General features: G+C 39.6%; 1 protein-coding gene across 2 annotated transcripts; it reads right to left on the reverse strand.

Annotated features, from left to right (window-relative positions):
• Positions 1–3,729: 3,729 nt before the first annotated feature.
• On the reverse strand, positions 3,730–26,384 carry LOC117424024 (UNC93-like protein MFSD11). Of its 2 annotated transcripts, XM_058992504.1 has the most exons (15): positions 26,309–26,384; positions 26,072–26,167; positions 25,671–25,817; positions 25,165–25,220; positions 24,042–24,149; positions 23,772–23,851; positions 17,507–17,603; positions 17,025–17,083; positions 13,035–13,200; positions 12,161–12,201; positions 11,262–11,327; positions 8,278–8,403; positions 7,903–8,077; positions 7,518–7,653; positions 3,730–6,712 (listed from the first exon to the last, which is right to left on the reverse strand). In XM_058992504.1, exons 3-15 carry the CDS (start codon positions 25,764–25,766, stop codon positions 6,551–6,553), a joined length of 1,368 nt encoding a protein of 455 aa, XP_058848487.1. In that variant the 5' UTR covers positions 25,767–25,817; positions 26,072–26,167; positions 26,309–26,384; the 3' UTR covers positions 3,730–6,550. The 2 variants fall into 2 exon arrangements, with proteins under 2 accessions (XP_058848487.1, XP_058848488.1); XM_058992505.1 differs by lacking the exons at positions 25,165–25,220; positions 26,072–26,167; positions 26,309–26,384 and having other exon boundaries at positions 25,671–25,775.

Consider the following 26,384-nt stretch of genomic DNA (forward strand, 5'->3'; position numbering starts at 1 on the left):
AAAAAACTGCACCTCGATCTAAAGCCTATGCATCTAACAGAAATGCAAAATGGGTAAGATGTAATTATTTTGATAGGTACTTACTTTAATGGCAGGTGTGCATTGTGTGTGATATTTTAGAAAAACTTTGATATTTTAGGAGTAATCAATGCCCTATATATATATATATATATATATATATATATATATATATATATATATATATATATATACACACTACCGGTCAAAAGTTTTAGAACACCCCCATTTTTCCAGTTTTTATTGAAATTTAAGCAGTTCAAGTCCAGTGAATAACCTGAAATGGTACAAAGGTAAGCGGTAAACTGAGGTTAAAAAAAAAGTTTTGGTTACCAAAAACTGAAAAATAATGTACATTTCAGAGTTATACAAAAAGGCCTTTTTCAGGGAACAAGTGATGGGTTAACAACTTACAGCTGTTCTGCAGCAATGGAAGTAAATTAAGCCTTGAAAGTTGATGCTAACAATTCCTACAGGTGTCCCAACTTTTGTTGATTATTTACAAACCCTCTGTCTGTATAAAAGCAGTGTTGGAACAGACTGTGTTACTACACCCTCTTAAGCATTATTTGGACAGTATTGTACTGCAGGAAGTAGTATATTGCTCTTATAATGGCGAGAAAAAGGCAATTAACAAAGGAAGACAGACAGACCATTATAACCCTTAAAAGTGTAGGTCTTTCCTTTAGAGAAATTGCAAAGAAAGCCAAGGTGTCAGTGAGTACAGTTTCCTACACCATCAAAAGGCACTTGGAAACTGGAGGAAACTCTGACAGGAAGAGGTCTGGCAGACCCAAAGCCACAACAGAATCAGAAGACAAGTTTCTGAGAGTCAACAGCTTGCGTGATAGGCGGCTCACAGGACAACAGCTTCAAGCACAGCTTAACACTGGTCGAAGTAAGCAAGTCTCAGTTTCAACTGTGAAGAGAAGACTTCGAGATGCAGGTTTGACAGGTCAAGTGGCAGTAAGAAAGCCATTGCTAAGATGGCAAAATAAGAAAAAGAGGCTTGCCTGGGCCATGAAGCACTGCCAGTGGACTACTGAAGACAAAGAAGGTCTTATGGACAGATGAATCAAAATTTGAAATCTTCGGTTCATCACGCAGGGTTTTTGTACGCCGTCGAGTAGGCGAAAGGATGGTTCCTCGGTGTGTGACACCAACTGTCAAACATGGAGGAGGAAGCGTGATGGTCTAGGGCTCTTTTGCTGGATCCAGAGTCGGCGACTTGAACAGAGTGAGTGGCACCCTGAACCAAAACTGCTACCACAGCATTTTGCAGCGCCATGCAATACCCTCTGGTATACGCCTAGTTGGTCAGGGGTTCATCCTACAGCAAGATAATAACCCAAAACATACCTCCAGGCTATGTCAGAACTACCTTAGAAGAAAAGAACAAGACGGTAGGCTTCAAATCATGGAATGGCCAGCACAGTCTCCAGACTTAAACCCCATCGAGCTGGTTTGGGATGAACTGGACAGAAGGGTGAAAACAAAGCAACCTACAAGTGCAATACATTTGTGGGAACTTCTGCAACAGTGTTGGGAAGAACTTTCCGAACAATATTTGATTTCCATTGTAGAAAGAATGCCACGAGTGTGTTCGGCTGTTATATCTGCAAAAGGTGGCTACTTTGATGAGTCATAATTTTGTTGAACAAAGCGATTCCATGATTTCTTTTTTATCTCCAATTGTTTATTGTTCTATGCTTTAATTTCAGAGTACATTGAGACATTAAACTGCGTAAATTTCAATAAAAACTGGAAAAATGGAGGTGTTCTAAAACTTTTGACCGGTAGTGTATATATATATATACAGTACTATGCAAAAGTTTTAGGCAGGTGTGAAAAAATAGTAAGAATGCTTTCAAAAATAGACATGTTAATAGATTATATTTATCAATTAACAAAATGCAAAGTGAGTGAACAGAAGAAAAATCTACATCAAATCAATATTTGGTGTGACCACCAACTCGGCAGGTAGGTTGGCCCAAACATCTTGGAGAACTACCCACAGTTCTTCTGTGGATTTAGGCAGCCTCAGTTGCTTCTCTCTCTTCATGTAATCCCAGACAGACTCGATGATGTTGAGATCAGGGCTCTGTGGGGGCCATACCATCACTTCCAGGACTCCTTGTTCTTCTTTACGCTGAAGATAGTTCTTAATGACTTTCGCTGTATGTTTGGGGTCATTGTCATGCTGCAGAATAAATTTGGGGCCAATCAGATGCCTCCCTGATGGTATTGCATGATGGATAAGTATCTGCCTGTACTTCTCAGCATTGAGGAGACCATTAATTCTGACCAAATCCCCAACTCCATTTGCAGAAATGCAGCCCCAAACTTGCAAGGAACCTCCACCATGCTTCACTGTTGCCTGCAGACACTCATTCGTGTACCGCTCTCCAGCCCTTCGGTGAACAAACTGCCTTCTGCTACAGCCAAATATTTCAAATTTTGACTCATCAGTCCAGAGCACCTGCTGCCATTTTTCTGCACCCCAGTTCCTGTGTTTTCATGCATAGTTGAGTCACTTGGCCTTGTTTCTACGTCGGAGGTATGGCTTTTTGGCCGCAAGTCTTCCATGAAGGCCACTTCTGACCAGACTTCTCCGGACAGTAGATGGGTGTACCAGGGTACCACTGTTTTCTGCCAATTCTGAGCTGATGGCACTGCTGGACATCTTCCGATTGCGAAAGGAAGTAAGCATGATGTGTCTTTCATCTGCTGCAGTAAGTTTCCTTGGCCGACCACTGCGTCTACGGTCCTCAACGTTTCTTTGTGCTTCTTCAAAAGAGCTTGGACAGCACATCTGGAAACCCCTGTCTGCCTTGAAATTTCTGCCTGGGAGAGACCTTGCTGATGCAGTAGAACTACCTTGTGTCTTGTTGCTGTGCTCAGACTTGCCATGGTGTATGACTTTTGACAGTAAACTGTCTTCAGCAACCTCACCTTGTTAGCCGAGTTTGGCTGTTCCTCACCCAGTTTTATTCCTCCTACACAGCTGTTTCTGTTTCAGTTAATGGGCAGCAGTGTGGAGTAGTGGTTAGGGCTCTGGACTCTTGACCGGAGGGTTGTGGGTTCAATCCCCAGTGGGGGACACTGCTGTTGTACCCTTGAGCAAGGTACTTTACCTAAATTGCTCCAGTAAAAACCCAACTGTATAAATGGGTAATTGTATGTAAAAATAATGTGATATCTTGTAACAATTGTAAGTCGCCCTGGATAAGGGCGTCTGCTAAAAAATAAATAATAATAATAATAATAATAATGATTGTGTTTCAACCTACATATTGAATTGATGATCATTAGCACCTGTTTGGTATAATTGTTTAATCATACACCTGACTATATGCCTACAAAATCCCTGACTTTGTGCAAGTGTACCTAGAAGAATTGATGCTGTTTTGAAGGCAAAAGGTGGTCACACCAAATATGGATTTGATGTAGATTTTTCTTCTGTTCACTCACTTTGCATTTAGTTAATTGATAAATATAATCTATTAACATGTCTATTTTTGAAAGCATTCTTACTTTACAGCATTTTTTCACACCTGCCTAAAACTTTTGCACAGTACTGTATGTATATATATATATATATATATATATATATATATATATATATATATATATATATATATATATATATATATATATAATGTGTGTGTGAAATAGACATGTGTAAATATATAATAATATATGCCTTAGAAATATTTGTATATTATTTATTGGAGCAGAGCCAACAAAAACATTTGGAATACATGTGTAACATGTTTTTCATTAGGTGGAACAGAATGCAGAATTGAAAGGATTCCCTTTTACAATTAAATCAACACTGTGAAATAGATTTATATAAAAAAATATGGTTACATAAAGTAAAAACAATGTATCTAGCCCAAAAGTGGAGCAACTTTAAATCAATCTAGAAAGCTGATACAATTCTCTGCGTTTAAAATGCATAACATTATAATCAATGACATAAAAAATGTATCCAACTTAAATATACATGGCAAATCACAGTTTGCAGTATTCCCTATTCATCCTACATATTGCAATTCCTTTCTTAAACAGCCCACTCTTCTACTTGCAATGTTTCCTTTTGAGTCATAGTGACTCCTAATGGTCGAGATGGGGAGTGCTTGGAGTCCCCACAGAGCATGTTCTGATTATACAAATCAGCCCATAGTGCACATGGGTAGATTTGGCTCCATATAAAGGAAGATATTTGCACACATTGAGATATTCCCACATGTTGAAGAAATCAACTAATTTTCAATTACGGCGCCACAATCCTAATACCAGTTTTAAATTAATCAAAGGTTAGCTGGGATTTAATTATAGAAAACAATGTATTAAAACAAATCTGTCCTTATAAAAAAATCCTTTCTTTGCTGCATATTGCATTTTATATTCTTTAGCAATTTGATTTATGAAGCATATAACTAATTTCAGTTCAACTGCTTTTTCTGCAACACATTAAACAAGTTAGTCTTTACCTTCATGGACACCTACAAGTCAAATGATTTGTTTTACTTTACCATCAATGGTCAGAGGTGAATTGGAAAAGTTTCGAAGTCTCTTAGGTTTTCATCAGTAGAAAAAAAATGCTGATGTGCAAAAAGCAAATAGTTACAAATAAACAAACTACAGACCTGTTAGCTACTGTAAACATGCTACACAACACAACACTTTGACAGTCTGACAATATTCAAACTTCCCGTTTCTTAAAAGAACGATCTCTGTGTAACATCCAGTTACAGATTAGATTACAAACCAGTTGGTATCTGACAGTGCTTGAGTTCAGTTCAGATGAAACAGACTTTTACAGGCTGTGTTTTTTTGCAGATGGAATACCTCATTGTGAGCAGTCTTTCGAATTCTAATTGACAGGGGACTCGCTCTTTCCTAAGCTCAGAATAACAGCATGTAAACACATTCACCTGCCTCCTGACTCTTAGTAAGTATATACATAAGGACTGTGTCTTATAGTGCCCCCTGGCTACCCCTTTGAGAAGTGCACCTGTCTGGCCATCTTGTAGGGGTTGGGGATCTCTTCATGTCTAGGAGTTTGTTTTCACCCATTTGTAGTATGCGTGTAAAAAAATGAGGACGCAGCCCTGGTCTCAATCCAATAGCAGCTTGGATGCATAATAAACATCCTTATTAGAATTGAAAAAGTCTTACAACATGCAACTAAAAATACTTTTGATGAAAATAAAAAACAGATGAGATAATCTCAAAGAAAAAAAAAGAAAAAAATCAGCAACAATTTCAAGTTCCCCACAGTTTAAATATTTTCCATACCTTTAATTAGCGTCACTGCTCTCAAATCATTGTGTAGTTTAACTTAATTTCCAATGTTTTCAGCAAAACCGTATGATCTTGAACAACTGTGAACAACTCCAAAACAGTTTCCTTAGCCTTTTGTATGCGCCAGTTTGTACCATACCACAGTATCTTCATGGGGAACGGCAATAGATGCAGACTAACATGGAGACGAGGGCTGCTCTATAGTATTGATAGTATTTCAAGGTTCAGCTCCACAATGATGAGGGTGCAGTGAAAATGGTACTGAAGTTCATTAAGGTTAGGGGAATGTGTTTTAAAACCTTGGTTATAACACAGGCTTGAAACAGTTGTTTTGGAGTAAGTGTGTAATCATTTTGGTTCCACTGTGTGTCTGTGTCCCCAGCCTTCAAACCTGATGTATTGCTTTGGCACATTCTTGAATGTACTGTACGGAAAGTTCAATACATTTAGTAATGTGGAGAAACCATTTGGAGAACTAGCAAACCAGTGATAGAGAAAGCCTATAAATCGAATTATCCAGATAACAAATCTACTGACAGTGTTACTTACAGTAAAAGAATATATGAAAATGTCCTGAAACCATTGTTTATTATAGGGGAGTAGTAAATCTTATCATTACTTCAAGTGTCCCCTTATAAAAGTTTACCACAGTAAATGTGCACAGTAGTTTTCTCCCATCTTTATGTTATGCATTTACCATAGTTTACCCAACTTTATATATGCTTTACTATGCTTTCACTGTGCTGTGATTTTTCTATAGTAAACATTTATAAAGGTACATGAACCTAAGAGCAGCTGGTTGTGTCTGGACTTCTCTGCCTGTTTAGCGATGTGCCTGGTTCCCATGTGCCTGACCAAAGTGTTTGTGTTTCTTATGAACTGGATTCAAGCAGCCTAAGTCATGGTTGTGGAACCTAAATAAAGTGCTCCCTTGTTATTGAAAGAATATTTTCATCTTACTGTTTTTATGACTCAAACCAAGTTTTCATGAAACCATTCTAGATATTTGTAAAGATGTCCACAACAGTGTAGAAAGGTTGGAGGAATATCTAACAGATCTGAGTTTGGGAACAGGGACTGTGAGTGGTGAATAAGAGTCCTTAAGCAGTACAGTGCAACTAACTGAGAATGACCAGAGTTTGTGAAGAATCGTGAAACGAGAGAGAGTTTGGAGACGGGGAAACAAGACACTGGTGGCTCACTGGCTTGCCCCCACGCCTGCTCAGATGCTGTCATAATCAGAGTCGTGGCGTTTGGCCGTGGCCACCCGCTCCGCTGTGAAGAAGGTGAGCGTCCCCAGGAACCCTGTCAGCACCATGATCAGCAGCTGCCAGTGCAGCAGGAGGTAGTTACTGTAGAAGAAGGCGACTGCTGCACTGATGGACTAAAACACAGAGGGACAGAAATACCAAATTACAGCAATCTTCTGTAAAGGAAGTGAGAACTGACGCTTTATAGATACCTTTTCAAACTCCCTATTGCCTTTTGGTTCATAGCATGAACTTTTAGATTATTGGAGTAAAGCTGACCTACAGCTTAGGAAGTGATTTCGTACCAGAAAGCTGCAGCAACATTTATTTCTGTTTGTGCTGTGTTTGAAATGATTAAAATACAAAAGCAGTAAAATAAAACATTATATAAATGAATGACCCTGAATGCTTTTATATTAAGGTATAATTTAGATGGTTTCAAGCCAAAGGCCTTATGAATCACACAGATGTGCTTTACTACAGTTTTACAATTTTAAATGTTACTAGACAGCTCTTTTACTAATTGAAATTATTGCACAGCAAACCTATAAGATAAAAGATTGTGCAGCCATGCAACACTGGAGTAGAAATGTGGGTTAAATAAATCCTCATCCAGAACTATAAAACGGTCTATGATGGCATATGTAGTAATACTAAAAGAAACTGGTCAAATTAAATATGGATAAAACACAATGAACAATTTTGATCCAGGAGTGTCTGTGAAATGTTAAGTAATCACCAGAAACAACTGCAGTACAACCACTGTGCCTTTAAATATGTATCATACAGTCCTGTACAGCACAGTACATATCATGGATAGCGCACTCTCTTTATGAGAAAGGGGCAGAAGAGCACTACACACGAGCGGGCAGGGTAACAGAGGTGTTTAAATGATGGTAGTTTGTGTAATCAAGGTGTAGCAGGCTGTCTCTCCCTCACCTGTATGAATTTGAAGACGGCGAAGGCAGGCGCGCTGTCCTGAGGGAACATGAAGCCCACGATGCTGAGGAGCTGGGTGTTGAAGCAACTGTCACCCAGACCCAACAGGAAGCTGCACAGGAGCGCCACCTCCACACTGAATTGAAAAACAACCCCAGCTATTAACACTCAATAGTGCTACATATAGAAGTACTGAAAGAAACTTCAGAAGTTCAATTACAAACATTGATAAGAAATCTTTTTCAAGACACCTTGGAAAAAAACGAATGGTCTTAAATAGCACTATTCATTGCAATTTCTTAGTCTATATTCTGTACAGATTGTTGATATACACATTGTTTTCTATCCATTCCCTGTCGATTAGCCCTGCTGAACAGAAAGCTACCTGGGGATCATGAAGGCCTGCAGGTCTGTGCCCTGCTCGGGGGCGATGGGCGCGTCAGCCGCGATGTTCAGGAAGATGAGGTAGAATGCCACAAAGTGAGTCAGCAGCCCCAGCAGCACCACAGGGTTCCTCCCGAAACGACTGCGCGTGTTGAGCATGCCGAACACCCCCCCTCCTGCACACACAGGGGGAGGACTGGTGAGAGAGAGGGGGATGAGGGGACAGGACAGGAGAGGACAGAGAGAGAGAGAGAGAGAGAGGGAGAACAGGACAGGGGAGGGAGAGAAGGAGGGAACAGGAAAGGGGGAGAGGGATGGAGCATGGACAGGTATCAGCTTGGCCCTGCAGGACAGTGGCCTCGTGCCGTTCACTCACCCAGGATCTCTCCCATGCCAATGAAAATGCCTGAGAGTCCGATGAGACTCTTGGCATCATCTCCGAACTGGTTCATGGCCCCGATGCAGGTCCCGTACACTCCGCTGTAGAAGGTGAGCTCCAGACCTGCCACAAGACAGGAGAAATCAGCAATTACCCAACCAGAAATACAGGGCAATCCAGTCAATCTCACTGTCCAACATACCCGCCAAATCTGAGCAACGGCTGATACCAGCCCTGGAGGAGAGGCCCAACCCTGGGAAGGTATCTGCCTAACCCTGCTTGCTTGTTTTACTTTAATGCAGATAGATGAAATGTTGTTGTTGCTTCCTGGAAACCTAATCACTTCCTGTTGGTGGGGCATATTTACTTCAGTGTTCTAATTGCAATTGGATCGTGTGACCTACAGCAGAGGAAGTAATTGGTTACCAATAATCAATAGCATTGTATTTGAAACATCTACACTTGCAGGATAAATGCAACCAAGAACCAAAAAGTCTTAAGCACAATAGGTAACGTTGCTAGAAAATTGATTTTGAAACCTTGGTTAGCATTCTAAATGCAAACTGGTGTCTTTCAAACTGAGCCTGTGCTTTACTGAAGGGCATGCGCCAATTTTATTAGCAGTGTATTTATTATGCTTGTCAAGAAACATTTCAATTTAAACCAGAGGACAGGGATTGGCTGGTATATTAAGGTTGCCCTGGAAACCAAACCATGATTGAAGCACCAATAACACTGTGATGCAGACATTTGAAAGACAACCTCCTTTTCCGACATGATGTACAACTTATATGGATTGGCTGGTCTGACTTCTTTATCTTCGCTAAGATTGAAACACTGGTACATAATTGTTTATAAGGCTATCCTTTGCAAAACTCAAATGCTAAAACTCAATTGCTAATTCCCTCGAGTAGTACTTCTATTCTTCATCTTAGACTGTTCTAAGTTTTTCAGTTCCTAAAGTTTGAACAGAATTTTTCTTGCTCCATGGTCTTGGAATAAACTGTCTTGAGGAGTACAGTGCTCCTAAATTGTTTCTTGTAATGTGATTAACTTGTTTGTATTGGTTGTGCTCATTTGAATTTCTGTGTTTTTCTGTAATATATGCCTCCTTCTTGACCAGGCCACCCCTGAAAAAAAGATTATTATATCTCAACAGGACTTTCCTGGTTAAAAAAAAGTTAGATAAACTTTATAGTACAATTAATCACATGTAAAATAAACTGCCAAGTGTAGCAGGGTGAATGTGTGTTGGTGTAATTTATATGTGGAAATTCTGTGTGCCTTTTTGGAGTTGTTATGTTTGATTGAATGATTGTTTACAGGTGGGTGCTCAATTGAGACTTTTTGCCTGCTAGGTTTGGTTGGATGAAGGGTGTGCCGGTCCTCAACCAGCAGGTGGGCGGGTCTCGACCGAGTGTCTGTCAACATAAAAACATCCGGTGGGGATCATTCTGGGCGACTGCAATACCAGAGGGGCATTGCGTACACTCCGGAGGACAGCGTCCGCTCTGCAGGAACTACATCTATGCAACCCTTAAACTGCAACACGGTGCTTGTGAAAGCAGTGCCCAGCTGAGGCCGTATGAAGAAGCAGGAGCCGCCGTAAGAATACCGGCTCACAAGTAGGTTAGTTTAGGGGATATTGATCCCAAGTAATGTATAGCGAGGGTTACGTAGTGTAGCAGGTTGCTGGAGCGGGACGCCACGTTTTATAAGGCTGGCGCTCGCCCTGTGTGGCACCTTTTATTTGTAGTTTTTGTACTGTGTTTTAATTTTGCCTTTTGTACAGCTTGCTGTATGTGTCCTCTGTGCGTTACCATCACTGGTAGTATCACATGACCTGTTTGTTTACTTTTTGTGTGTGTTAATAAATCCTGTGCACCTGAGCGGCGTTTCAACTCCAACTCCCATGTCTCTCTGTCTTGCATATCAGAGGTTACCCACACACGTGACTCGAGTACCCTGTAACAACAGTACTAGGACAGGAACACGCTATCATTTTTTGTGTAAGTGTGAAATGCATGTCGACGGATGCAATATCCCCAATTTCAAAACCTTGTGCTAAAGAATGCCTGTACCAAGAACCATCATTATTGTGCAGTTCTCTGGGTTTACTGTACGGTAAGTAAAAAGGTTTGACATACCTAACTATGTATATATGAAAATAGGTACCGCCTTACATCCCGTTCCTGAAACTCTCAATAACCTGTGATAAAGAATGTTCGTACCAAGCTCCATTACAATGGGCGAGGGCGGTTCTACAGTAGGAGAATACATACAGTAGGATAAGCACCTCTATAGATCCCCAGATTAAGTATGCAGCTTCAAAAGTCCCTTAACTTTCTATGTTGTTTCCAACTATTCTGAGTGCTTCTTATTGCAATCACTCAAATATTGTTTTTGATAAGCCTGTGTTGCGGTGCTTTCACTTTGAGTTCAGGAACAGCTGCTCTTCAGTTCTAGCTGACCCTGCCATAGACATGTGTAACATAGGCTAGATCATCCAGTGTGTTTATATCAGTAAGCACCAGCTCCATCTAGTGCACAGCCAGTGCATTATCAGCAAAACTAAAGGAAACCTGAAGGGGAAGATCACTAGATGGTGCTGCTCTTACTTCCATAAAAAGACACTTTAGCCAGTCTAGCATATATTTCTTATATCTATGGCACGCAACTGAACTCAGGTGAAATCACCTTAACACAGGCCTAGTAGAAATAAAAAACACAGAATTTGAGTAACTGCAATGAGAGCCACTCAGAATGACTGCCGATATCAATACAGAGCTGTTAAAAAAAAAGAATCTAAGAATTCCAATAACTAGGCCACTTTGTAGAAGATCTGTCATAGGAAATGTATTACATTCTCCCAATTGGAACCAGAAGCAGTTGAAATGTGTGTCTCAGACAAAGCAGAGACCTGTATGGAGGGTAACCAGGACCAGGCCTGCCTTTGTAAGCATGTTGAGCACAGCTTTTACCTGTGTATGCGATGGAAATACTCAGCAGCAGCATCTCCTTTGTGCCAGACAGCTGGACAGCTTTCTCTGTTAAAAGAGCAAACACACCACACCGATCAGATCACTGACACCGCTCACCCCCGTGGTGCAGCACACATGCTGGACATTGAGGAAGGAGGTCCAGGTGGTGTCATATTTAACAAGCTTTACATTTATAAAAAGATGCCTGGTTATTTTGCACAAATTATAGGGTCTTGTTCACTACACAATAATTGGGCCAGCAGTGTAAGTAATGAAGAAGTCTTACTTCTGTGAGCCTAAAAAATTGTTAACAAATAATAATAACAATAATAATAATAATAATAATAATAATAATAATAATAATAGATATGATTTGGTACTTCGGCCACTTGCTTTTAGACTCAGATCACTCCGGGTGATATCAATGACTAACAATGATGGCTTCAATTCAGGCGTCTGTCCAGCATACAAGTGGGCACTTCAGCTGGATGTAATAAAACAATGATCTCTTTTCAAAGGATTGAGGGGGCTCGTTGTAATGCCTATGTAAGGTGTGCCTGAAGGTTTCTATGGAGATTTGCGCTTTGCTAAACTCACAGTTGCCATAGTTGCACAGGAGTAAGAAACTACAGTTGCACACTTCTGGCGGTCATTTCAAAAATCACCTTACAGGAGTTTTGTTTTCTGGAATAGTTAGCAAGCCTGGTAAATTATGATCTGAGCAGAAACAGCAATACAGGATCTTATTGAATACTCAAGAGGGTAGTTCACTAAGAAATGTAAAATAAGTTATAAGGGGTTTAACTATATACACATTTATAAGAACAATGAAGTTAGATACATGTGTTCTTTCTGAGATGCATCTCTATACATATTTGCACACTGAAGTTGCCACTTACTGAATGCATCTAGAGCTTGTGCACTCCTTCCTTGTGCTAACCTACGAGAACAAAAACAAAGTCAGTCAAGCAACTTTCCAACAGCCAGCTAAATCAAGGTGCCTTATGATGTGCTTGCGTTGACATTGGTTCTGAATCCTAGCTTCATAAAGCTCCAAATCCACAATCAATTAAAACTATGAATGGATTTTATGATTGTTTAGTAGAAGTGTGAGTGACAGACATTATGATTTTTTATTTAAAAAGCATTCCCAATTTATAGCCTTCAGTGGCCCAGCTTATAAGCTATTAATACTGTAGGTTATTGTTTCACATTTAAAAACACAAAGGCCAATTAAATTTGTTCTGCAGATACACTGGACTAAATACATTAAATACAAAAAGATGGATACTTTGGCAACACCTAGAACACTTTTTATGAACAAAAATAAAATAAATGGAAAACAATTGAAACACAGAATAGATTTTTTGTCTAATATAAAGAAAATAAATGAATAAATATAGAAATCAATGTGCAATGTGTAGTTTCCCATTTTCTGCGAAAGGAAAGAATAGATGGCTTTTAACTTTAGTCCAAAATTAATCATACAAGTTGGAATTGTTTCCATCACAGCATCTTTCTCTGGTTATAAAGACTGTATTTGGGAATTGTTTAGAACCTCATGCCAATGCTTCTCCTTCAGTCCACATTAATAATTAGATACATTATTCTGTTCTTTGATCTCTGTCTGCTGTTGATTAAGTTTGAAGCACACACATTTTTATTGTGTTGCTTGTACTTATAAATGAGGCCTCGGTCTCAACGGGTGAAAGATTCACGTCCCTTGTGGTATAAACACAGGGCCTGGCCGGTGCAGTGAGGAGTCAGACTCACGGGGTGGTGCTGCCACTGCTGCTGTCCCCCAGGTCAGCCTGCAGGAGGGCCTCAGTCCCGTCAGGGGCCACGCTCTCCGGCTCTGGCCTCCGTATCAGGAAGAACAGGAAGCTGCCCACAAGACTGATGACTGTCAGGGAGATGAAGACTCTCCTGGTGTCCCATTCTGAGAGAGGACAGAGAGAGAGACAGACAGAGGGGTCAATGCAACAGATCTGCTACAGCACCTCCACTGCAGAACTGAATGCAAGGCCAGGGAAGAGAACTCGAACCTGCAGTCTGCACAAGTGTGACAACACCACACCACTGAACATAGATACTTATATGCAGATTTATTAGGGCTGTGTAAATACTCAAAAATTGGCAAGTATTAAATGTAACCCAAACAAGCCTTTTGAAAAATGTGGTAATTACTTAGTACTGATAATGCAATTCACAATTTTTCTCTGTGGATTTTTTTTTCTTAATCCTCACCTATCTCAAAGTCACGAGCATATTTTACCTTTTGGGCAAGGTGTAATTTGTGTAATGAGACCACAATGACCACTAGTGGTGTATTAGGGGTGTGCAGTGGTAGTGGTCATTTTTTAAATGTATATAATTTAAAATTAAATCAGCAGTTGTGTTGAGATCCTTCATTTAGATGAATCAAATAGAGTGAGAGGGCAGGAAGCAGTGTGTTAATGTGCCCCCAGCCACCATGGGTTCTCTCAATACTGAACAACTATCTGCCTGCAGCGGAAGTAACAAGTACAGCAGTAAGAAATATCACGTTGAATAAGTATGGTATTGCTTACATCCACTAGGGGCAGAAGTGTTGCAGGGGCACACATTAACATTTAAAACATGATTTAACAGCGGTACAGTGACTGAAAGCGAATCCAAACAACAACAAGAATGCATTGTGAAGGTAAGTGTGATATTGCAGATCCGTAGCAAGTTGCCCTTTCATAATGCCAAGTTAAAGAACATTGCTATAGACAGGGTTAATAAACAAACCAAAAAGTCTGATTCAAACTCTTCTGAAACATTTATTTATACTATTTACAAAGTATACAAGTTCCTGCTTCAATTTTTCAACTCAAGCAGCTTGCTGTCCAGCTCCTTCTCAACAGCCTTCAGCTCTAGCTGTTTCTCTTTCACAGACCTCCTCAATGCATTTGATTTTGAAATAAATGCTATGTGCCCTGTAGCCTCAGCTTTCTCTGCGAAATTATCAGCAGACACAATGAGAGCATTAATGTGTGTCTCAATCCTTCTTTTCCTCTCTGTGATAGCTTTTCTCTTTTGTCCTCTCTGCATCTCATCTTGCTTGCGCTTTTCTTCATCTAAGTATGCATGATACTTCTGCCTTCCCGAGCCAGCCGACAGCAAAAGCTCTTTGGTGATCTTGATGCTCTTCACTTCACCAACATTCTTGACATGGTCTGAGATCACCCGCTGAGCAACAAGAGTTTTCTTTTTCATATTTTCAATAGTTATTTCTTTGTTCACTGAAAGGTCTCTCTCTACAGAGGCCTGTCCACGTGAGAGAAGGACCTTCTTCGCCACCTCCCACAGCTCCTGCCAACCCTCGTTCTTTGCCAGGCGCTCATGGAAAAAACAAATCTAGTCTTGTCTGGGAGTGATTAAATTGGTCTTGTCTAGTACTTGTAGTCTGGAGTGATCTCTTTAACTGCCTTTCACATCAGCATCCTTAACTATTTGCCTTGGATCCAGCCATCCCATGTTTCTGACGAGAGACTACCTAAGAGGGCATTTTGAGTAGTTTTGTCACTGCAGCATTGAGGAACTTTTTTGTATGTAATTTCACTGCAAAGACACTTTTTTTCTGAGATAGTCTTTTTGGCCTTTAAGTTATTGAGCAATTTGTCTGTGACAAACCCAACATTCAGTTCAGAGACTTCTGCTGCACGGTACTCTGTGCACATGGTGCCTGGTGTGCACGGCGCCCAAAGCACATGGTGCTAGTGCCTTGGTGCATATATCACCCTCGGCTTTCTGGTACGCACAGTGCTCGGTGCAAGCGGTGCTCGGTGCACTCGGTGTTCGGTATACGTAGTGCACATGATACACGATGCAATCAGTGCCTGATACGCACGGTGCTCGGTATAACCGGTGCACGCAGTGGTCAGTCAACGCGGTGCTCGGTGCATACTGTGCACAAAACACATGGTGCAATTGGTGTTGAACACTCCAACGTGATGATAAGCAAGGCCTATAGAACTAAAATCCCTCAGGAAGACAGGCATACCGTGTGTGCGATTCTTGGGCGTCCAGCATGCCACGTTGGCCCTTGAGAGTGAGGTGGCCTGTAGCATCTGCGCAGCTTTTCAGCCCCTTTCAGCCGCACATTTCACTAGAGGGTTAGCTACATCTTGGGCCCTCTTCAGAGGAGCCTCACTGTCCGATATCTGTACTGCGGCTAGCTGGGCTACACCACATACTTTCTCCAGGTTCTACCGCCTTAATGTGGTAGATCCTTCCCTACATGAGGGTCCTTGAGGTTGTAAGCTCACACAGCTAACCAGCTCATATGCTGCCGTTCCTTCTCCCTCGCGACTGCTCTGGTATACTTTCCCATAAGTAATGTTGGTGGTCGTCTTCAAATTGAAAGGGTATGTTAGGTTACCTACCGTAACCCTGGTTCCCTGAAAGGGAAGACGACCACCAACCACAAGGTTGCATCGGTTGCCCTTACAGGTTCGATGCAAAAAGAGAAATGGCTTCTTCAGTATGACGGTTTTAATCCCTCTGTGGGCGGGACCGAGTGCGTCATCCCAAGGAAGGGACCTATTGGCAGCTCTGATATAAAGAGCTCAGTAATACCTACCCAATAGGCAGGCATATCCAAAAAGTTGGTGGTCGTCTTCTCTTTCTTACGGTAGGTAAACTAACATTTTCAAGTGACGAAGCTGACAAAGATTATCAGATTTTGGAAAAAACAACAAACCACGTTTCCCCAGCTAAGAAAGTTAGCACGTATGATAGTGTGCATTCCTGCATCAAGTACAACAAGTGAGCGCAATTTTAGCTCAGCTGGTCGAGTGATTGAATCCTGAAGGTATCGCCTCAATCCAGGGACAGTGGACTCTATTTTGTTCCTCCATAGCGCTGCAAAGTTACCAACTAAATGATATACATAACTGCCTAATGATACTGTGTTAAAGGACTTTTGACTATGGAACGTTTATGGATGATGAATAATGGATTTTGGATGTCAGATAAATTGACGGTTGAAATAGTGTACTTTCATGAACATGAATTAAAGACTAAATGTTGAACAGCAGTTTTGGGATTCATTATCTTCATTATGCATCGAAAGGTAAGCCTGTATATTTTTTAAATATATTTTACACATGTAAATGAATGACTGGTTTAGCTAAATGCAGGAGTTGTATATGAGTAGTTATAAAACGATAGTAATAGAAGGGTAATGATCACAAAACTAATAGTTGTGTCGGGTTTGGGTCGGGTTCGGATGAATATCAATATAACCTAATTTGGGTCGGGTCGGGTGCGGGTCAAGGCTTAGCAAGTTCGGGTCAAAATATGACTGACCCGTGCATCACTAGCAGACACCCCCCTATATAACTTCCCGACCGCTTTCACCAATCCCCGGGGCCGGACATGAGTAAAAAAAAAAAAAAAAAAAAAAGGTTGAGAACCCCTGACATAAGGCTTACAGTTGCCACTTTAGCGGAGCCGCCGCATTCGAGATCCATTTTGATAAAATAATAATAATTTTTAAAAAATCAAATCGGGAAATTATTTTCCTTTTCCCATGATACTAGTAAAATTCCAGACTTTCAAGACTTTCATAACGGAGACATGATTTCTCAAGCATTTTCAAGCCCTGGAAATTAGTTTGGCATTTTTCCATACTTTTTCCAGACTTCCAGACTAGCGTACGAACCCTGTTGTATGGTTAGCAAGTGCAACAAGCCAAGAGGTCAATTGGAATAGGAAAATAAGTCACTTGAAACATACCTGAAATGTGGGCTTTGCCATGCCAAGCAAAATATATATATAGGTTCCCAAAGAACAGACTGTAAAAGGAAGAGAAAGAACCAATGTAAAACTCCTAAGAAACTAGAAGTCAATTCTTAGTATTGTACTTGAATAAATATGCAACAAACATTGTAGAGGCTCAGCATTAAAAAACAAAGCAACAAAAAATCAAGGTTAGGATTGCAAATACAAGGAGGAAAGGGAACGCAGCGTTTTTTTTAAGCCTCTTGCTCTTTGACGATGGTAGCGAGGTTTTTCACATGCCTGGGAACCTCCATTCCCATTCTGGATTGTATTTCTCATATAGCCAAGGTGTCAGAAGAAACAGAGCTAATTTGCTCAACCCAATGGAGTTTTAATGGTGATTTGCTTTGAAGAGTAATCATGGAAACACTCTCTTCAATGAGAACACACACAAGGTTGAATGAAGTGAGAAACTGTGAATCTTCACTAGCTATTACCTGAACTGCAGGAGGGCCCAGAATATCCCACTGTTCCTCCCGATGGTAGTGTCTGTAGAGTTGATAGTCAAGACGTTTCCCTGTGCAGTCCAGAGCACTGCAACACAAACACAAACTCTGGAATATTCGGCTCATGCAAGGAAAAGAATAGTGCTTACTGACTAGCTCTGCACATGCAATAGCTAAGCTTCCAATTACTGCTGGATCGTAGACTTCATGTATTATTACAGTGCTATAGCCAGGACCATACCGCATTATAACTGGTTCCACGGTATGAAGGGCCACCTTATAAAGAGGGAGCACTGCATCATTATTATTATTATAAACCTGAAGAGTTCTATTGCTTACAACTTCCCGGTAATTTAAAAAGATCTCCTGTTGAAGATAAGGTTTTATTTGTATTTTTAGACTGCATTTGAGAGAGAAACCACTCCAATTGGCTACTTCTGTCCATAGTAAGTGTGGTGTGAATATAATAAATGACTTAGTGACATCCAAGGTTTACATTTAGATGGGAACTGTGTGTATGAACTGAAAATTACCCTATCAATTAAGCTGGAATGGTATTATAGGGAAACTAGGAGCCACGACCACACTGCCATATAACCCATTCCATGGTACAAAGAGCTGCCTTATGAAGGGGGAGCACTGCATAATCACGGTTTAACCGAAAATGAAGTTCACATGCAGGCTTGTTACGGGAACCTGATTAAGAAATAGAGCATTAACTGGAACATTCATACCGAAAAATTCTGCAAAAATCTGAATCCGGCTGCGAGCCAAGCCAAGCCAGGGCGGGGTTAAGGATTTTCGTCATTACACTGAATCAGTCAGTACACTCCAGAAAGAAAAACAACAAACATGGCGGACAGCAAGTGTGATGAGAGAAAAGATAGGCTTGGAACGCTGAGGAAGTGCAGGCTCTAGTTTATCTGTGGGCAGATTGAAGTGTTACTTCAGTATGGAAGGCCACCTGGGTCAAAAATGCATTGTGTAGAACACATCTCAAATATTTGGTCCAAATGAGTAAGTGTAGCAATCAGAGCACAGAAATGATTAGATGTACCAATTTTAATTGGTACGTGTTCTAAAAAGATGACACGTGTTACATATTTCCTATGTTGGTGGATAGTCATTTTACATTAGTGGCTTGTCATGACAATGTATTCGCTTTTTATGCACAATGTAATTGGCACAGTATCCAATAACCTTTGGTGTATCATTTAGACAAGAAGACATCAATTTAAAATAAGGAATATTGCAAATATGGCTGTGAGAGATTTTCTTCTGTGATGCAAGCATACGTTTGCTGAGTGCAGCCGTCTCATTGTTATTTGACATGGCGTGGTCCTGGCCCGGACAGGGACTTTATTTATTATCAAGTATAATACATTTGTTAATAATTGTTAACTCTCAGTCTAACCGTCAAAAATAGTAAGGGTCATCACAATATTATTATTAATAATAATAATAATAATAATAATAATAATAATAATAATAATAATAATAATAACTGTATTTTGTATAGCGAAGGGCGTTTCTTTACAATATTTGCCAGAAGCCCTGCTGACTATTGAGACCCAGTGTTTATTATGTAACATCACTAACATCTTCAAATACTTCAGATGCAATCATGGAGAAGCCACTAACATACAACCTTATAGCATTAACATAACTAAATTGCGACATTCCAGCAACATCATTAAAAGGTTGTGTCAGTAAGTATTAAGTAACAGTTTTATTTTATAACAATGCCACTGTATTGTACACCCCCAAAGTATAAAGCAAAAGTAAACAAGGATATGCAAAACGTTAGAAAATTAACAAGCAGAAGAACGAATCTGCATTGAAAAACTGAATTGCATCTACCACTGTTAATAATAATAAAAGCAATACAACCCACTAAAAAGACCACATTGCATTATTATTCATAGCTCACCCTTTAAAAAAGACCTGGCGATTACTGGAAGTTTTACGGTGACAGAAATAAAAAAATAATAAAAATAACATAGCACAGTACAGGAAAAGTAAACGCACATGAAAAACACTGTACAAACAGAAGTTAAAAAATTGGAAAGGCAAGTTTAAAAAAGTATGTTTTGAGACAGCTTTTAGAAAAAATTGAGGGAGCACAAAGAATATTTAAAAAAAAACAGGTTCTTTATTATTTAAAATCCATGGTGTAAAATCTGAGACCCATAGAGACCTCGGAAAAATATATCAACATTTTGGTGTTTAGCCTTTATCAAGACAATCAAAAAATATTCAAAGGCTGAGATTCTCTGATCACTTTTGGAAGAGCATGGAAAATGTGAGGCAACTTTTCATTTGATCATTTACGCGTACTATTTGCTTTAAATTCATTGGCTCTTATTTCATTTCTAAAGAACTGATTGGACCAAATGTGTACGTGTAGTAAAAATAGTACATGTAGTTAACAAAATAGAATTTGTAGTGTATCGCAGTACTACACATAATTTATTTGAAGCGTGTACTAATAACACACGTTTTTGACCCAGACGGCCTTCCATACTTCAGGAAGATCTGGAGTCGTGCGTCAGAAATGAGAAAGTTTATGCCCGAATTTGTGACAATTTGAAGCAAAATGGACATAAACCGCAGGTACGGTACATTTAACTCACACTTAGAAACACAAAATTCTACCAAATTTATTATCCTTTACCTTTATTATACAGTGCCTTGCGAAAGTATTCGGCCCCCTTGAACTTTGCGACCTTTTGCCACATTTCAGGCTTCAAACATAAAGATATGAAACTGTAATTTTTTGTGAAGAATCAACAACAAGTGGGACACAATCATGAAGTGGAACGAAATTTATTGGATATTTCAAACTTTTTTAACAAATAAAAAACTGAAAAATTGGGCGTGCAAAATTATTCAGCCCCTTTACTTTCAGTGCAGCAAACTCTCTCCAGAAGTTCAGTGAGGATCTCTGAATGATCCAATGTTGACCTAAATGACTAATGATGATAAATAGAATCCACCTGTGTGTAATCAAGTCTCCGTATAAATGCACCTGCACTGTGATAGTCTCAGAGGTCCGTTTAAAGCGCAGAGAGCATCATGAAGAACAAGGAACACACCAGGCAGGTCCGAGATACTGTTGTGGAGAAGTTTAAAGCCGGATTTGGATACAAAAAGATTTCCCAAGCTTTAAACATCCCAAGGAGCACTGTGCAAGCGATAATATTGAAATGGAAGGAGTATCAGACCACTGCAAATCTACCAAGACCTGGCCGTCCCTCTAAACTTTCAGCTCATACAAGGAGAAGACTGATCAGAGATGCAGCCAAGAGGCCCATGATCACTCTGGATGAACTGCAGAGATCTACAGCTGAGGTGGGAGACTCTGTCCATAGGACAACAATCAGTATACTGCACAAATCTGGCCTTTATGGAAGAGTGGCAAGAAGAAAGCCATTTCTTAAAGATATCCATAAAAAGTGTCGTTTACAGTTTGCCACAAGCCACCTGGGAGACACACCAAACATGTGGAAGAAGGTGCTCTGGTCAGATAAAACCAAAATTGAACTTTTTGGCAACAATGCAAAACGTTATGTTTGGAGTAAAAGCAACACAGCTCATCACCCTGAACACACCATCCCCACTGTCAAACATGGTGGTGGCAGCATCATGGTTTGGGCCTGCTTTTCTTCAGCAGGGACAGGGAAGATGGTTAAAATTGATGGGAAGATGGATGGAGCCAAATACAGGACCATTCTGGAAGAAAACCTGATGGAGTCTGCAAAAGACCTGAGACTGGGACGGAGATTTGTCTTCCAACAAGACAATGATCCAAAACATAAAGCAAAATCTACAATGGAATGGTTCACAAATAAACATATCCAGGTGTTAGAATGGCCAAGTCAAAGTCCAGACCTGAATCCAATCGAGAATCTGTGGAAAGAACTGAAAACTGCTGTTCACAAATGCTCTCCATCCAACCTCACTGAGCTCGAGCTGTTTTGCAAGGAGGAATGGGCAAAAATTTCAGTCTCTCGATGTGCAAAACTGATAGAGACATACCCCAAGCGACTTACAGCTGTAATCGCAGCAAAAGGTGGCGCTACAAAGTATTAACTTAAGGGGGCTGAATAATTTTGCACGCCCAATTTTTCAGTTTTTTATTTGTTAAAAAAGTTTGAAATATCCAATAAATTTCGTTCCACTTCATGATTGTGTCCCACTTGTTGTTGATTCTTCACAAAAAATTACAGTTTCATATCTTTATGTTTGAAGCCTGAAATGTGGCAAAAGGTCGCAAAGTTCAAGGGGGCCGAATACTTTCGCAAGGCACTGTATTAATATAAAGAGAAAAAAGCAAAACTAAGACAATTCTAAACTTACCGGTATTTACAAAAATAGTGCTGTACCACACATACAACTGTGGCTGTCGGTGCTCTCGCGCAGCTTTTTTTTTTTTTTTTTTTTTTTTTTTTTTTTTTAAGCACCCAAACAAAAAACATAACAGGATATATTTGGCAAATCATATTTTTAAAACTTTCTTTTTTCCCCTTCAACAGAACTAATTGATTTTTAGTAAGTCGATATAAATCAGTAAAATTTGTGGATTATAAAGACATTCCTAAATATATTTACAAAACATAGCGATACAAGATACAGCTGTACCGTTGGTCTATTAATTTTTGAACACCATTTGTTTGCGCATCTTGTAGCAAACTGAGTTAATTAATAACAATAATTAATAGCAATAATTAATAGCAACTGTCTTTCGTAGCGTGTGACGTCAGTAGCACGGCTCAGCTCTACAGTGGAAAAACAACCCAGGCTCCCCTTAACCGCACTGTGAGGGCTCGGTACGGCCCTGGCGCGGCTCGCTTGTACAGTGGAAAAGAGGCTATGGAGTTTACAGTCAGACTGTGAGTTCCCAGGCAATGCATTGCTATATGAATGAGTGCTATAGAGCTGAGCCTCCTGTTTGTGTGTACACTCTATGACAGTGGAGAGGTGTTGATCACCTCACTGCCCTGGCCTTTGTCTGGTCTAGCACCTCTTACTGTCACTACAGGAGGGAGACCCCGGCAATTCAAGCCATCTCCTGATTCAAAGATATCAGGGAGGTTGGGGTTTATGAAAGGTGGGAAAACCATAGTGAATAAACTGACTAAGGTCTTTTAATGTAGATGCAGTATCCCATTCAGTGGTAATGGTCATGGGGTCATAAGAACATAAGAACATAAGAAAGTTTACAAACGAGAGGAGGCCATTCAGCCCATCTTGCTCGTTTGGTTGTTAGTAGCTTATTGATCCCAGAATCTCATCAAGCAGCTTCTTGAAGGATCCCAGGGTGTCAGCTTCAACAACATTACTGGGGAGTTGGTTCCATTCCCTCACAATTCTCTGTGTAAAAAAGTGCCTCCTATTTTCTGTTCTGAATGCCCCTTTATCAAATCTCCATTTATGACCCCTGGTCCTTTTTTCAAGTCAAAGAAGTCCCCCGGGTCTCTGGTACAATTAAGGCACTAGAGTAAAAATGCAACAAAACTGTGTTACGCTTGTAAAATCTTGCACAAAAGTACTGAAGCAGTGTCTTTATGTATTCTGGTAAAAACCTTCCCCCAGAATTATTTTTATAAGAAAGGATTTAATAAAATGTTAGGCTCTTATTTGGGGTGTTAACAGTTTGTAGTTTAAATCTTGAAAAGTAGAATTTTGCCTAATCATTATCAATAATGTGCATATTAAATGGCTGTTCCCTTAGTATACAGCAGTAAGTGTACAGTGAACGGTTACATTATTTTTATACTCAAAAATATCACACACACATGAAGGTTGTAGAAATACACACAAAAGTAATAGCCCACTATACATAAATGGAAGGCACCTCTGATTGGTTACAAACATTCCAAATATGATCAAGTCTGGACAATGAAACTGTTCTATTGTTAAAGTTGAAATATTCAGGAAACTGAACAGAATGTGATGTTGTGATTTTCCAGGTCATTGATGTATAATAAGATCAAATGATCATTTAATGAAGAACTACTTTGTTAAAAGACAAGAAATAAATGAGTAACAGAGAGCGTGTTTTCATATCAATTACAAAATTCATTCAATAATCACTTGGTGAACTACAATGAGTTCTTGTGTGCTGTTGGTCTTATATAATGATCCAATCTACACATATCTCTTGTATAATACAATATATTATGTAAAGAAAGTATCACGATTCATTTTTACACCCCCAGCTCTCATGTGCCGTACATAAACAATTCTTTCCTACCTGCAGCTGCTATCCCAACCAACACTGAAGCCGTGTAGAAGGACCAGGTTAACGGATAAATAAACACAGCAATATAGGCACTGTGAGAGGAGAAGATGCACAATGTTACAGTAGCAGAGATTTTAAAAAGTCTGGATCCCCCCAACCCCACCCCATGACTGTCAATACAACACAGGAGCTAGGAGTATCATGAAAAAGTAGAACACCAAGATGATTCTTCTAGTTTAGAAAGGACCCCAGTGTATTGGTTCCTGTGAAGGTACTGCTTACCTGTAAAACAAGCCACTGATGAACATTGATATTTGGGGGCCAATTACAGCGACTACAGACGGGGCGATGAGGTTAGACGCTGAGAAAACCCCATAAATAATGGACATGCTGGGAATAGAAGACAGAAAATATTACTTCGTATGAAGTAATTGAATACTAGCAGCACAGTGGGATTCACAGCCACAAAATAAATAATAATGCTCAGAATGTGTACTTATATTGTGAGGAGCCACTAACATCTACAAGTTTCTGTACAGGACCTTTTGTTATTATGTGGAGTGCCCATCTAGAGAAGAAAGTTGATTTTATATGCTCCACTGAGAGGCTAAAAAGCAGTTCCTGAGCACAATCTTTTTAATTGTATAAGTTAATATGTCACATGCAGGTGTCTTATTATAACATAAATCATTTCTCACAGCTTGAGCAGCCAGAGCCTCACTCAGTGACATCTCTTATAACAATAACAGCCACCCAACACACTGCACATTCACTTCGAAATGAGAAAGTCCTTAGTTTCCCATATTCTTTCTTTGACTTAGTTAGAAATAACAAATTATAATAAAATCTAAAATGGTATGCCTGTGTGTGAGTGTGTGTGGGTGTGGTGGGGGCCGTTTTGGCTGCCACAGCAAAATCAAACTAACACTGAGTCACCAAAAAACACACACATACACATGGATGCACTCTAGTTTCTTCCAGACTGGAAAATAACAGCTGACTTTAAAAATGGTTAAAGCATTGTTTAACATTATCGTTTTACTGGTGCTTCATCCTGCTGCATTTTTATATTTGTGTTGGATAAGCAGGTCTCTAGACATATGTATAAATGTGATTATATATTATATGTATATAAAATACAGTAAATATAAAATACATGTATATGGAAATTACATCACATTAAATAATCTGTACTGGTTCATTATTCTTATTTAACTATATAACATTATATAGCATTAGGTGCTGTATAAGATACAACATGATTTTCACCCACTCAGGGTCAGTGGCCAGTAATTCCACTCATGGCTAGCCTCTCTCAGCTCTCATGTAGTGAATTTCAGCTTGTACTGTACAGCACCCTAAAGGATAGTATTACACTGCTAGAAATGGTCAGCAAAATAAATACCTAGTATATCCACTCCCATGGAATTTGGAGCTGTTGAAACTCTTAATCACGGTTTGCTGGAACAAGAAGAAACATTCAAGCTCAATATGGACTTGCCAACAGTGTGTTGGTTGTGCATATTTCCTGAAGCTCTGGTCAGGTGCAGTTAGGTTTAGTGGTAAACACCAAATATAATTAACTTTAAAAAACTAAACCTTAATCAAATAGCCAGGAATGTATAAAGCAGGATATTCACAGAGCTGCACCAACAGTGAATGAAGCAGAACAGGTCAGTACATCAAACTATATTTCATTAATAAGAACAGACTTTGAAAGGGCCTGTGAAGAGCCAACATGTGTATTGATATACAAAGGATTCAGACTATAACGTGTTTCATTCTAGCTGTACTGTCACTCAGTAAACTAAAAGCAACAGACGTGGAATACAGTTAGTGTTAGTATTCAACAAACAGTACAATTACGTAGGGGGGTTGAAAAAACGACTTTCTTCTCGCTTGCATACTTACTTCCACATTGCCGCAGGTCTGGAAAGCTGTAAACATAAACATAAAAGCAAACCCTAAGATTATAATATTGAGGAGCCTTTTCCCTTCCGGAGACATGACTGTATCTTCGGATGTTAAAACTCGTTGCGTGAAGCTCCTTGGCAGATCCTATGCAGGAAGAGAAAAAGTGTAAATATATTGCAAGTATAATAGGTTATAATTATGAGATTGGTTTATGTACTCATACGTACACATATAGCGCAGATTATTTTGTAAAAGTATTACTTTCTCGTTTGTTCTAAATACAACGCAGACAAAATGCGAGTCTTCCGCTTTTAATAAACGTTTTATGGTTTTACTTTAATTACAAAATAGCATTAACATCATACATACCCTGTAAATATCACAAAACCAGAACTTACCTATAAGAAATGTACGTCTGAGACAGTGTTTCCCAAGTTGTATGGCGGATATAAACAGTTTATAGTGATTTCCTGGTAACCATCCTGAATCCGTCTCTGTCCAAAGAACAAAAAGTCAGCTGATAAATCTGTATCTATGGTTAGTCTCAAGACTGCAATACCAAACACTCCTAAGTACAGTAGCAATGTATTGTGGGTTTACTGTATGTTAAGACTGGTGAAAGCTGACAAACTCACTGTCAGCTGAGGTGATCATATGACTCGGGAAACTACGACAAGGGCTTCTGGGAAATGGAGTTCACGTGTCACGCAA

This window comes from Acipenser ruthenus, chromosome 19 (assembly GCF_902713425.1).
Source record: "Acipenser ruthenus chromosome 19, fAciRut3.2 maternal haplotype, whole genome shotgun sequence".
Classification (NCBI taxonomy): Eukaryota; Metazoa; Chordata; class Actinopteri; order Acipenseriformes; family Acipenseridae; genus Acipenser; species Acipenser ruthenus.

Excerpts from the sequence above, each read along its gene's own strand:
- LOC117424024 (XM_058992504.1), bottom strand. The coding sequence starts at position 25,766 with ATGTCTCCGGAAGGGAAAAGGCTCCTCAATATTATAATCTTAGGGTTT. Across the intron at positions 25,221-25,670 it reads AGACCTGCGGCAATGTGGAA|CAAACCGTGATTAAGAGTTT; the intron begins GTAAGTATGCAA and ends TTCTTGTTCCAG. Across the intron at positions 11,328-12,160 it reads ACAAGCTCTAGATGCATTCA|AGAAAGCTGTCCAGCTGTCT; the intron begins GTAAGTGGCAAC and ends CTCTTTTAACAG.